Source organism: Lathyrus oleraceus, chromosome 4, assembly GCF_024323335.1.
Source record: "Lathyrus oleraceus cultivar Zhongwan6 chromosome 4, CAAS_Psat_ZW6_1.0, whole genome shotgun sequence".
Taxonomy (NCBI): Eukaryota; Viridiplantae; Streptophyta; class Magnoliopsida; order Fabales; family Fabaceae; genus Lathyrus; species Lathyrus oleraceus.
In genome coordinates this window covers 454,741,763-454,756,675 of record NC_066582.1, presented here as the reverse complement: position 1 = coordinate 454,756,675, position 14,913 = coordinate 454,741,763, and the positions used below count along the sequence as shown (strand labels likewise).

Here is a 14,913-nt window from a genome sequence, read left to right as displayed (position 1 = left end):
TTTTCTTTATTTACACACGCTCCTCTAAAATTGTTCATTTAAAAACAACTAGTTTAATTAGTTTAACAAAAGAAAGAAAAATACAAAATGTGTTTTGTATAATTTTAAACAAGTCCAAAATTATGTTTTTCTAATGAATCTTTTTAAAAATAATTAAATTTTTTTATATCAAACTCCACATGTGTAGCATATTTCAATAGTAAAATACAATAATAATCTATAAATTTGTTAGCTTATAGTACAAAAAAATTTATATGTGTTTTGTAGGGTTTGTAGTAGAAGACTGGTAGATAGATTATCATAGGAACAAACAAATTAAACAACCAAACAAAAGCATAATGGTACTATGTGACTACCTCTCATCTTCCAACAAGTTAACCATGGTTAACTTTTAACCTTGGGTTTTGTCAACAAAAAAACATTTAACCTTAGTTAACACAAAAAAAAAAACCTTAGTTCGTTTGTTTACACTTTTGCAGCAGTTACAATTCAGAACTTCAGAGTTAGAAAGCGCAAACGCCGTTCTTCTCTCTCTAACATCTCAAAATTGTTTCAGCTTTTTTTCATTCTTACACCTTCATTTCATTGCATAAAAAAACCTTTTTTCTTCTTCTTCTTTGTTTTGAAACATGTTTCAACTCTCAGTTAATTATGATGTTTGTTTTGTCATTGTTGTTGCCTCAATCACGGTGTCTTGTTTCCTCTTTGGTCTTTCATGAATCTTATTTCTGGTTCCACAATTTATGATTTTCTTGGAGGGAATTTTCAGAACCTGAAATTGGTTTTTTATAGATCTGAGATTGGTGGTATTGTTGGGAACCGCTTAATTTGATGTTCTGGGTTTGGTTAATTTTTTTTGTTTGTTGAAAGTTGAGATTTTTTTGGATTTTGGTTTCTGGGTTTTGTTTAGAAGATGAAGATTGAAGTGGGTTTAGGAGGAAATGGGTTATGGAATGAAGATGAAAAAGCTATGGTGGTTGAAGTTTTAGGTGTCAAAGCATTTGATTACTTGGTTACAAAATCAGTTTCTAATGAGAATCTTTTGATGGCTATTGGAAGTGGTGAGAATCTTCAAAACAAGCTTTCTGATCTAGTTGAGAGATCCAACGTTTCGAATTTCAGTTGGAATTATGCAATTTTCTGGCAAATTTCTCAGTCAAAATATGGTGATTGGGTTTTAGGTTGGGGAGATGGGTGTTGTAGGGAACCAAAGGAAGAAGAAGAAAGAGATTTAGGAATGAAAAGTGTTGTTAGTTTGAATTCTCTTGAGGATGAAAAGCAACAAAGGTTAAGGAAAAGGGTGTTGCAGAAGCTTCATACAACATTTGGTGGTTCTGATGAAGACAATTATGCTTTTGGATTGGACCGAGTTACCGATACCGAGATGTTCTTTCTTGCTTCAATGTATTTCTCTTTTGCTAATGGAGATGGTGGACCAGGTAAGTGTTTTGCATCTGGGAAGCATTTGTGGCTATGTGATGCATTGAAATCTAGTAGCTCTGATTATTGTGTTAGGTCTTTCTTGGCGAAATCGGTTGGATTTCAAACTATTGTTTTAGTTCCTACTGATTTAGGTGTTGTTGAATTGGGTTCTGTTAGAATGGTAGATGAAAGCTTTGAGTTGTTGCAAACTGTTAAATCTGTGTTTTCGACACAATCATCGCATTCTAGGGTTAAGTCGATTTCATCTTTGGATGGAAAAAGAGGTGAGAATGTGAATGTGAATGAGAATGAGAATGATAATGAGATTGCCCCTTTTTCTTGTTTGAAAGTCGGCGAGAGTATTAAGAACAATAATAGTAATGGTAATCTTCATCTTCGTCGGAATAGTAATGATAGTAGAGTAGAGGTGATTGGAGTTCCGAAGATTTTCGGGCAGGATTTGAACTCGGCCACACATTTTCGGGAGAAACTTGCGGTTAGGAAAATGGATGAGAGGCCATCATGGGGAGTCCGTCCGAATGGGAATGGAATTAGTTTTCCGAACGGCGTTCATGGTTCGGGTTGGAGAGCTGGTCAAGTCGTGAGGCAGCATGTGCCTGCCGATGTTTTTGCTCCTAGGCCTCCCACAAGTAATGCGCCTGAGCTAGCCAATGGTGGTGGGAGGCATGATTTTGTGCTAAACAACTATCATCAGCAACGAAAGGCGCAGATGCAAATTGATTTCTCTGGAGCCACATCAAGGCCTTCCGTGAGATCGATTGTCGGTGAATCGGAGATTTCTGACGTTGAGGCCTCTTGCAGGGAGGATGCACCGAGTCCCTCCGACGATAGGAGGCCGAGGAAGCGGGGTAGAAAGCCAGCTCACGGAAGAGTAGAACCTCTTAATCACGTGGAGGCAGAGAGACAAAGACGCGAGAAGCTAAACCAGCGTTTTTACGCCTTACGAGCTGTTGTACCGAATATCTCCAAGATGGACAAAGCATCTTTATTGGGAGACGCTATCGCCTACATCAACGAACTTCAAGCAAAACTCAAGACAATGGAATCCGAAAGAGAACAACAATTTGCAACCACTTCTAGAGACGGATCATCATCGGCATTACCAACAAACACTAGACCGGAAAATTATCAAAGCAAAACTCCCGAAATCAACATTCAAGCTACACAAGAAGGCGTCATCGTAAAGGTGAGTTTCCCTATTGATGTTCACCCTATTTCAAAACTCATCCAAGCATTCAAAGACACCGAAATCACTATCCTCGAGTCGAAACTCAACGCTACAAACGACACGGTCTTCCACACATTCATAATCAAGTCCCAAACTTCCGAGCAGCTTACAAAGGAGAAGTTAATTGCAGCATTTTCCAAAGAATCAAACTCCTTATAGCCATAGTTCATTCATACTCATGATACATAGAGAAGAACCAAAAAATCTGCATTTTTTCTCAGAAATTTTGCCATACAAAAGAGGATCTAAAAACAAAATGCAGTGTTATCTAGTGAAGTAGAATAATAGGCAATAGCTCCTATTAACCGTGTAGCATAGCAAATTTTATGTTTGTCTATAGTATTATACACATTTTATTTATCATCATAAGTATTATTCCTGCAAATTTCATTGTTTTGCTTAGTTTTAACCAATCTAAAGCATTCTACTTTTGATTCATAGGAGTGCATTTTTTGTCCTTCATCATGTTCTTTTTCTTGTACTCCACCAAGTTCTGTGCATAACAGCAAAACATTAGTTAATTGTTTGCTTCTTTTGTCATTTGCTTAATTTTTAGGGATAACAATATGCTCTCTATTTTTAGAGGAATATTCTGAGCTGTAATAACAATATCTTTTATCATTTCCTACTAGAAATGCAAGTTTCTTATCAAATGTACAAGCTACTCTATAAAGAAAGAGTTTCATCCAATAAGGAAAGTGAAGTTTCTTACTTTAGTCATTGATTTAAGTTTAGTCGATTCACATTACATCTGATTTGAGATCAGATGACCAGATCAATAAATGTGTCACACAGTTAATGCACGGAATCCAAATCCGTGTATATGTAACACACTTGTTGATCATGGTCGTCTGATTTCATATCGTGTTTTTCAAATGCAATGGATATGAATAATTGTTTGAACTAGTGCTTTATGATTCATACTTTTAAATTTACCTCTTTTTGCTTGGACAAGGGAAATGTTTATGTTTCATTTGTTTGTTTGAAATGGAAAAAAAAATAGAAGGGTCAGACAAACTTTTGCATACTAGATTCTTGGTCTCAATCTAATCAACTTAACTAACTGTAAATAGATTCTAAAGTACAATTTGGTTATAAAAAAGAAGAAAAAAAGTAGGCACTTACACTGAACCATGAAAGAGTTTGAGGTATCTAAACTCCAAAAGGAAGCTAAACATTAAAAAATGGTTTTAGGTGAGAAATAAAGTAAACCAAAAACACAAGTCCCATTTTGCAAAATTGAATAGTTATAAGTACCGCGGTGCAAAAGTGGATAATCATGGAAAACTTATGTGGTCCTGTATTGTGGTTGCATCGTGTCACTCGTGTTCTCATTTTATTATTTTTATGAGTGATGTTTGAATAAGTCAAAGTTCACGTGCTTAGTTATTTTGCTCCAATGAGATTTGTGATGAGGAAGAACATGTGGTGCACGTGTCTCGTTGTGTATTTATAGGAGTTGGAAAAAATAAACGACATGACATGGGAAAGAGTGTGTGAGAGGAAAGTTGTGTGACACAACGTAAGTAGGATTGTAAGTTGTCGTTTTTGTTGGTGATGCAAATTCCAGCATGGTTGTGTCAGATTTACTACATGGATTTATTGTTATTGCGTTTGATTTGGTAGATGTTTTCTTAAAAGGTTCAATTTATACATTTCACATGAATTAAATTGTGGATATCTGAATTTTGGGTGGAAGTCATGGCTAAATTTAAGGATCAAAAAAAAAATATTTTTTAAATTGTTGTTTAAAGTTTATATACATAATTTAAACAATGCAATGATATTTAAAAAAAATATATATTTTTATTAAATTATTTTGTACGTATTAATAATAATTTAAGAATACAATTGAAAAATAGTAATTATTTTTATAATAAAAAAGTGAAAATTATATTTATTTAACAATAAATTTTACTTTACGAAAGAAGTGGTAAATATGTAAAAACAAATAGGAAGTGGTAAATATGTAAAAACAAATAGAAAGTTGAAATATGGTAACAAAACAAAAATAATGAAATATGAATTTCCATTAAAGTTACGTGGGTACTATTTTTTTTAAATGTTTATAGTCTTTGTGTTGTTTGTGGAGTACAATATCATGAATTAGATAATAAGTTATATATGGTCATTTTATTGTTTATCATTTAAATGTTGAAAAAGATGAAACATGTTGTCGAGATCATAATTGATGACGATCTCGAACGTGTACAAAATCGTTGCAAGTAATATTATGGTAAGTACCATTAAGTATCGAATACGAAGAATAAAATGAGTATTGAATTTATCATTAAATAGTTGAACAAAAAGTTTTTTAGGTTTGTTTGGAAGATTTCATGATGAAAGGTAACATTTGTAAAATTGCTTATTAAAAGAATTTTTGGAAAGAGTATGACTTAGATTTTTCCTTATACTTCTTGTTTGACCTTGTCAATTCAAGTTATTATCATATGTGACTACTCATTCTCAAGATTATTTAATTTTAATCTCTCCAGTAATTCAACCTTTAATAACTTAAACAAACTCCTAAATATCTTGATAAGTTACTATATAAGTTTAAGAAATTAGACTTCATAAAAATATATTAGTTTCAAGATCTGCGTGTATCCTTAGGCCTTAAGCACTGATAATCAAAATTACCTAAGTCGAAGTGTTCATTAATTTGACTTACATTTTAGGAAGTAAGCCATAAATCAATTTATTGGGGACCGGTCAATAAAAAGCACTAAGCATAAACATTAGGTAAACAACATAAAAATAATAAATTAAACCAACAATTGCATCTCATGGTATATGATTATCTCTAAGATCAAATACCCATCCCTCACAAAAGGGTGTTTAGCTATTCATAATACAATTAAGAATAATAAAAAGAGTAGAGAAATAATACATGAATCATAAAAAAAAATTGATCCGAAATTGTCATAAGGCATAAATTTCTTTCCCTCTGAACTAGGCAAAAGTTTATTTGTAAATGAAATTTGGAATCCCGATTATTTGACATACGTTTATCCTTTATACGAGAGTTTTATCACAAAATCGTGTTGCAATGTAGCAGAGTCGCATCACGATTCTTCATCAATATTACGTGGCAGTGCCAAATTGAAATCAAATTATCTTGCGATTGCACATTTCACGAACAATGGTATGACAAAGTATCATCTCAACCCCAAACTTAAACTGATAATTATTCTCAACGAACAAGCTTGTAAGATGAGATTCTATGATAAAATAGAAAACTTACATGACCAATGACAACTTCCAAATTTAATTCTTCTTACCGGAATATATCCATGATCATGATATGGTATTATTTCCATTCTTAATCTTTAAGATGAATAAATTCAAATAAATCTTTTTATCTTTAAGTTATATTCAACTTTTCTTTATTTATAACCAATTACCTTAAGTGAAAATTAGAGTGATCACTCAATATAAATACAACTATCATTTTACTATAGGTTTAAAAAGTTTCTAAAAACAAGACTATAACACACACTTTTGAGAACTTTAAGGGTTGTAATGTGACTTGAGTTAAGGTGATAATTTTGATAATAATATGCTTTTTACTCGAGTTAGACCTACTATTGTAACAATCATTCCTTTGTTTAAGATTTGTTTAATTTTCACCACAAGATTATATCTAGGAGATGGTACTAAATTAAGAGACCTAACCTTTTTTCTCTCTCTCTCTCGTTAGAATACCTTTTTTATTCGGTTTTTTCTTCAGTTTTTAACAATGTATCTAAGTCTCTATATTCTCATTGATTTATAACTTTTGCCCAATTTAATTTTTTCTCAATCACTACCTAACTCCAAAGATAAGTGGATAGTAAATATTATTTTAGGCTAAATATGTCGTTTATAACAAATAAATAAGATTAGACTCAAAAGAGCTATCAAAGGATAAGATAATAATGGAGTGAGTAGAAAAGGCTCAAAGTACTAAGAAAAACTTGTCTAAATATGGACAAAATATGAAAAGTCAGATATAAAGAAGAAGAAAAATAAAAATTCTAAAAAGTAAACAGTTGTGTGAATACTCTTTTATTCAAGAAAAATGTAAAGATAAATTAAAATATTTTTGCTCAAATCATTCATCTCGGTTATCCTGTAACATGTCTTTGATGAATTTACATATACCATTGAGCATTCACATGTATCTATATGTACACTTTGGGTTATAATTAATAAACATAGACTAATATACAACTAGAACAACTAATAAAAAAAATCAAACTCATTAGGAAAAATAGGTTATACCAAGAAATGGTGTTGTGAATAACACTAAATCAACTACTAACTAGCAACAAAATTAATAAAAATAATTAAAATAGAATAAAAAAAATACATGATATAAAAATAGATTAAATGACAAAAATACGGTAAAACCAGTACAACACACCTGAATCACATCAACTCTGAGTGTGGTGGATGTTGTTGAAGGGTCATGATTCTCTCTTTGCATTAAAGGCTCTTTATCTTTGGAAGTGGCTGAACAAGATCAACATATAAAGAGAGACCCATTTTTCTATGACTCGGCTCAAGACTAAGGCGTGATTCGACTCACATAGGTCTTGATTCAAGTCAGGGCATGGTCATGATTCGACTCAAACTTGGTAGTGGCTGAAGAAGGATCTTGGATTCGAATCAAGCACACAATATGATTTGACTCATAATTGCATGATTCAAATTAGGAGCTAGCTGTGATTCGACTCACAAGATCCAAAAAAATTATTATTCCTCCCTGCCTTGTTTAATTTGACTCATGGATGTGTGTGATTCGACTCACACACCAAAAATCTAAAAAATCCAGTTTTAAACTTCTTTTTTTTAGATTCCACCTTTGGCATGACCTTAATCAATCTCAATTATGGTTTTTGTTCCAAAAAATTGACTAATTGACTTAAAGTATAATGCTCAGACTCAAAAACACTTTGAATTATGCATGCTAAAACACGAATTCAAAGCTCGATCCTCAAAGATATGAAATTGAATAGGACTCACATTAAAAAAAAATTAGACTCGCATTACAAATTCTCCCCATTTGACAAGATCAAAAAGAGATATATGTTAATGAGCCTAAATGCAAACAAAACCAGCAAAATGAACATTATGCTAGAGAAATAAATGAGCTAAACATATCTAAGAAGAATATACAACAACAAAGATTGGATACCAAACATGAATATTGATATGCTAAATGAGACAAATAAGCAAATAAACATGCAACTAATCAACAAAGTGATACATGATCAAAACTTATATGATGGAAGATTTAAATAATGCATGAACAAACATAATAATGCTAAAATGCATATAATTAATATCACACATTTAAAAAATATTAAATTCTACATGTTAACAATAAAAACAACAAATTATGAATGATTCAATGAAATAAGAAATGTAAGAAGTAATCAAATGAACAAATAAGAACACAATACAAACAATGATATAAAGAATGTTGAATTTAAGAAACATACTAATAGCTTTGGTTAAAATAAATTACTACAAGGAAATATTATTGTACAACATAAACATATAGAAAATTAAATTAAATAGGAAACCAAATCTATCAAAGCACGCTGAATCTAGGATTCCAATTTACCTACATATCTTGTGAAAAGGTTTGGAGGAAAACAATTTTGTAAAGTTATCAACAAGCTGATTTTTCGTATCCACATATTCAAAAATAACATTTCCCTTTTCAACATAATCCCTAAGGAAATGGTGCATGATCTATATATGTTTATTACATGAATGAAGTACATGATTCTTAGTTAGGCTTATTGTGCTAGTGTTATTGCATATGATTGGAACCTAGCCGAGTTTTAAATCGTAATCCAATAATTGTTGCTTTAGCCATAAGACTTGTGCATAACAATTACCAGCAATAACATATTCAGCCTCGACGGCAGAAAGAGCAACATTATACTGCTTCTTACTGTGCCTAGAAACTAAATAGTTTCCAAATAGATGACAAGTCCCACTAGTGTTGTTCATATCCAATTTGCAACTGGAAAAATCAAAGTAAAAAACCCCTACTAAGCTACATTCTCTTCCTTTAAGGAACCAAGACCGTGATGCGAGGTTCCGTTAAGAAACCTCAAAATTCTTTATACGATCTTAAAGTGGGATTCCTTAGGACACACCTGAAATTTAGCACACATACACACATTAAACATAATATATGTCCTGATCATAGTTAAATAGAGTAAGGATCCTATTATACCAAGATATTTGGTAATGTCAATCTCTATTCCACTTTCATCTTTATCTATAAGTACATTTGACACCATGAGGGTTGAAATGCTCTTCGAATTTTGCATATCGAACTTCTTGAGAAGCTCTAAGCAATACTTTAATCTGCTTATGAAAGTTCCATCTCTGGCTTTCTTAATTTTCAATCCAAGAAAATATATAAGCTCTCCCATTAGAGGCATCTCATATTCTCCATGCATCAAACTAGCAAAATCCTCGCAAAGGGATTCATCAGTAAACCCAAATATAATATCATCAACATAAATTTGAACTAAAAGAATATACTTTTCTTTACATATAATAAAAAAAATTGTGTCTACTTTACCATGATTAAATTTTGTTTGATTTAAAATCTACTAAGATGCTCATACCAAGCTCGAGGAGCTTGTTTGAGACCATAGAGGGCTCGTTTTAGTTTAAAAACATATTCTGAAATTTCGTGATCACTAAAACTAGGAGGTTGAGAGACATTGACTTCTTCAATTATATAACCGTTAAGAAAAGTTGTTTAACATCCATTTGATTCAATTTAAAATCTAGGCACCAGACAAATGCTAAAAGGAGTCTAATAGTTTCGAGATGAACTACATGAGCATAAGTCTCCTCAAATATATTCCTTCAGCTTGACTATACCCTTTTGCCACTAGCCTAAGTTTATTTTTGGTAATTATTCCATTTTCATCCAATTTACTCCTAAACACTCGTCTAGTGCCAATGACGATTTTATCATATGGATGCGGGTCAAGGTCCCAAATGTTATTACTTTTAAATTGGATAAGATTTTATTGCATAGAAAGTAACCATCACTCATTGGGTAAGAGATCATATATCGTTTTTGGGTGTGAATATGGGAGTAGAAAAACGATCTAGAGGGGGGGGGGGGGGAGGGGTGAAGATACTCAATTAAAATTCAATCTTTATTTACAAAATTAAAGTGTTTTCAAAAATAATTGCGATCTGAAGATTTGATGCAAAATGTAAAAATTATACCATTCAAATTTTGATCAAGTTGACACTAGATCGTTTCACAAACACCAAATATGAATATGATGAAACATTAGTTATTAGATTGATTTGATTATGTAATTCACAAGAAGTGTTTACACAATGATTCAATGAATAGAATTCTAATGTCAATTTGTTTCTCAGAATATTAATCACCAATCAAGCTAAACAAGGTATCCAATTCCAACAAAACCTAATGCTTACGTAATAAAACACTATCAATGAATCAATGGTAAACTACAATAGAATTGAAATACCTAAGCATGCAAATACTATGAAATTAAATGCAAGAGTGAGTGAGTGAGTAAGTGAGTGAGTGAGTAAGTGAGTGAGAGAGTGAGAGAGAGAGAGAGAGAGAGAGAGAGAGAGAGAGAGAGAGATGACACCAAGGTTTTATAGTGCTTCGACATTTATCCTTGCTTTTCCTACTTGCACTCTTCAATGGTTTCCCATTGGAACCTGCATAGTTCCTTGTTATTTAACAATTATTTGCAAGAGTTAATACAATCACCAATCCACAATACAATTGGGAAAATTAAAATCTCCTATTTGGATCTTGACTTGTATATAACACAATTGTCAAAGTCTTCTACGTAATCTTTAGTAGGGGTGTTTGCGGGTTGGGTTGGGTCTAATTTGATTAATCTGATACTCGACCCGATCAATAGTTTTTGATTTGGGTTAAGTGTTCAACTCGTACTTATAAGACTAAACCCGAACCAAACTAACCCACTCATCAATGGGTTGGGTTGCATTGGGTTCGTGGGTCATCCACTAAATATAATTTTCGAATTTTAAACAAAATATCAATTTAATTAACACATTTAATTTACAAAAAAAAATCATAAAATTTTAGTATTTAATTTCAATAAGATTTACCAGTTAATACCTAAAAAATATTTTACGATTCAGATCAATTTAGAAAAATATACAAATGGTGTAAAGTATAATTTAAAAGGTAAGATATATCTCCCTTTGAATAAATAAATTTGATTTAGACTTAGGCTTTTACAATTAATAAAAACTATAATTGTAGTAAAAAATATATATGCATGGTAAGAATTATGCTAGATAATTTATAAATAAAATAAAATAAAAATAATGTGACATATCAATGGGTTGGGTTTGCAGGTTCGTGGATTTAAAATTACAAACCCGTTACCCGAACCAAATACCAATGAGTTTGAATGGGTTGGTTCGGGTTGGACCCATACAAGATTGGGTTGGATAAAAATAAGGGTTGAGTTAGGTTGGGTGAGTGGGTTCACGGGTTGGCTCGTACCCATGAACAACCATAATCTTTACTCGATTCACATTTATTGAATCTTCCAATATCACCAATTTGCTTCATGCCTTCGTGTGTAGCAATCAACCCTTTGATCATACCGATTCCTTGAGCTATGAATTATCCAAAGATTTAAGAAGAACTCCGCCTTATCTGTAGCTTTCCACAAAGTCACTACTAAGGTAATTCTAGAGAGAAAAATCAACTTCTTTTCAATGGAATTTGTCACCACCATTGACAATCATCTCAATGTTGCAAACAACCTGAAAAACTCAACCTGATCTCCAAGAATGATTTGCTTCAAGGATGCGCTTCTTTCAATCAATTAGAAACCTCTCGTTATTAAGATATGAATAAAATTGAAGTTGAAGATGTAAGAACTTTGTTATGAAAGTTTGAACTTTCAAAACAGAGGAATTGATTTTTCACTAAATCTCACTGAAAATTATGATCAAATGATAAGATGTTATTTGAAAAATAATGACAAAAAGGTTTTATATATGCTTGAGATTAAGCCTGAAAATGGTTGAAAAAGTTAGTTAGATTCGAATCATGAGAAATTCATGTTTGAATTAAATGAACAAGTGAAGTGGAATAAAAGAAAAAACAGAAGTTTGAGCATTTGTCAGTTGATTCGAATCATGAGGAAAATGTGATTTGAATCAAGGACCTCATGATTTGAATCATGTATAAAAATGATTCAGATCAAATGCAACATGCCCAACTAGAAAATGCTAAAAAGTGTGTGATTTGAATCATGTTCAAAATTTGATTCGAATCAAATCAAACTGAGGTGAACATCAGGAAATTGATTCGAATCATGTGTAAAAAATGATTCAGATCAAATGGTCTGAATATTCCAGTTTTGCCTCTGACCGATTTGATTTGAATCATAAAGTGTGTTTGATTTCCATGACTCGAATCAAACACATAAAATCTCAAATTTCATACTTTTAAAAGAACTTTGAGATTTTAATTTGAATCAAACTCAAGTAAAAAACATAAAAGGTTTTCATTCCATTTACTCATACAATTGATAAAAAAACATCATTATCAAGATCAAACCTAACCAATGGTTTATGCATGATAAAAATGAAACTTTTCAAACTTGATTCCGAGAAGTGCAATCTTGAAGAAGACTCAATAATCAAAATTAAATCAAATATGAAAGCGATAAAACGAGCAACAAAATGACCCGATCTAAGGTTCTCCCCCTGAATGAATTAGGGACATGCAACTACAATCTTCCCCTTTTTGATGCTTGACAAGCTTTCACTTGGGATTGTGTCTACTTTGAGTATAATGTGAAAAATTCTTATGCTCCCCTTGAAACATAGAAATGCATAAAACAATTACAAGCTCATTGCAACTTCTCCCCCTTTGACAACATCAAAAAGAGATAGATCAAAATATGACTAAAACCAAGTAAACAACCACCAACGACTCATTCCAATGAACATATGATCTAAACAGATAAGAAGAATATATAACAATAATGATCTCATATTGAACACGAAGATAGACATGCCACGAGAAATAAAATACAAACAAACATGCAACACCAACATTCAACAACTAACAAATAAGTTATCAAACTTGTATGTCAAGGAATTCATTAACAATCATAAATAATGCATGAACAAGTACACAAATGCTCAAATGCACATACTTAGCAACACACATTTAAAAAGACTTAAATACATATAAGAACAATCAAAGACATAAGCTAGAGATAAATGAGTAAGATAAGGAGGAAATAAGAAAACCAATGCATAACTCTAGAACAAAAACACATAATAATGTGAACTAGATACAAGGGTTATAGAGACATGTCGTTGTAGTTCAGTAAAAGATACGATTTGCTACAAAATAGTGTTAGTGAAAACAAAATGTATATAGAAAATGAAACTAAATAAAATCCCCATTCTATTTAAGCCATGAAGAGTCTAAGACTCCCAAATCCCTATAAATCTTTTGAAAGGAATTCAATGACAAGGGTTTTATAAAAATGTCAGCAAGTTGACTTTTAGTGTCAGCGTATTCAAAAACAACATCCCCTTTTCTATATGATCTCTAAGGAAATGGTGTCGGATCTCAATGTGTTTGGTCCGTGAATGTAGTACCAGATTCTTAGTGAGATTTATTGTACTAGTAATATCTCACTTAATTAGAATGCAACCAAGTTTTAAATCATAGTCTAATAATTGTTGCTTTATCCATAAGACTTGTACATAACAACTACCAATAATTACATATTCAGCCTCGACGATTGAAAGAGTAACGTTATGCTGATTTTTATTATGCCAAGAAACTAAACATCTTCCAAATAAGTGACAGGTACCACTAGTAATTTTCCTATCCTACTTGCACCCTGCAAAATCAGAATCAGAATAGCCTATTAAGCTACAAGCACTACCTTTAGAATACCAACGACCGCGATGGGAGGTTTGGCTAAGATACCTCAAAATACATTTTATGATCTTAAAGTGGGAATTCTTATACGATGCTTGATATCTAGCACACATGAACACACTAAACATGATATACCGCCTACTTGCAATTAAATAGAGTAAGGAATCAATTATATCTCTATACTTGGTTATGTCAAAATCCATTCCTTTTTCATCTTTGTCAATAAGCATATTTGAAGCCATAGGTGCTTAGATACTCTTAAAATCTTTCATATCAAACTTCTTGAGAAGCTCCAAACGATATTCCATTTGACTTATGAAAGTGCCTTTTTAGGCTTGCTTGATTTGCAATCCTAAGAAGTATAAGTGACATCTCAAACTCTGCCTACAACAAACTAGAAAGTTCTCGACAAATAGATTCATTAGTAGACACAAAAATAACATCACCTACATAAATTTCAAGTAAGATAATATGGTTTTCCTTATGTCTTATAAACAAGGTGGTGTCAACTTTCCCACGATTGAATCCTTGTTTAATAAAAAATTCCACTAGATCGCTCACACCAAGCTCTAGGAGATTTTTTGAGACAATATATGGCTCTTTTCAACTAAAAAACATGAGTAGGATTATCGTGATCCTCAAAACCCGGGGGTTGTGAGACATACACCTCTTAGTTTATATGGCCATTAAGAAAAACAAACTTAACGTCCATTTGGTAAAGCTTAATGTCCAGGCAGCAAGCGAATTCCAAAATGAGTCTAATAGCTTCTAGAAGGGCTACATGAGCCTAAATATCCTCGTAGTCTATTCCTTTAGCTTGATTATATTTTTTTGTGACTAATCTTTCTTTATTTCTAGTAATTACACAATTTTCACCCATCTTGTTCCTTAATACCCATCTTGTACTAATGATGGTTTTATCCACCGGACGCAGAACAAGGTCTCAAACATCGTTACGTTTAAATTTGATTAGTTATTCTTGCATAAAATGTAACCACCCCTCATCAAGTAAGGCATCAAATAGGGATTTAGGTTCAATCTAAGAAATGAAAGCATAGTACTTATAAAAATTATTAACCTATGACCTAGTACTTACTACCCTTTTGATGTCTCCTAGAATTTGATATAATGGATGATTCTTTACGATTGTCCAATCTCGAGGCAACTGGTTCAAGGTCTCTTAATTTTCATCCTCTTGTAAGTTTTCCTCTTTATCTTCCGTAATATTCTCATCCTTTGTTGAAGGATTATGATCCTTTTTCAAACTCTCGTTGTC

General features: G+C 32.1%; 1 protein-coding gene across 1 annotated transcript; it reads left to right on the top strand.

Moving 5' to 3' along the window:
• The first annotated feature begins 438 nt into the window (after positions 1-438).
• On the top strand, positions 439-3,211 carry LOC127076086 (transcription factor MTB1). Its single transcript, XM_051017641.1, has one exon. It carries the CDS (start codon positions 914-916, stop codon positions 2,828-2,830), a length of 1,917 nt encoding a protein of 638 aa, XP_050873598.1. The 5' UTR covers positions 439-913; the 3' UTR covers positions 2,831-3,211.
• Positions 3,212-14,913: the final 11,702 nt, after the last annotated feature.

What these genes read in the sequence shown, in the direction of transcription:
- LOC127076086 (XM_051017641.1), top strand. Translation starts at nt 914, where the DNA reads ATGAAGATTGAAGTGGGTTTAGGAGGAAATGGGTTATGGAATGAAGAT.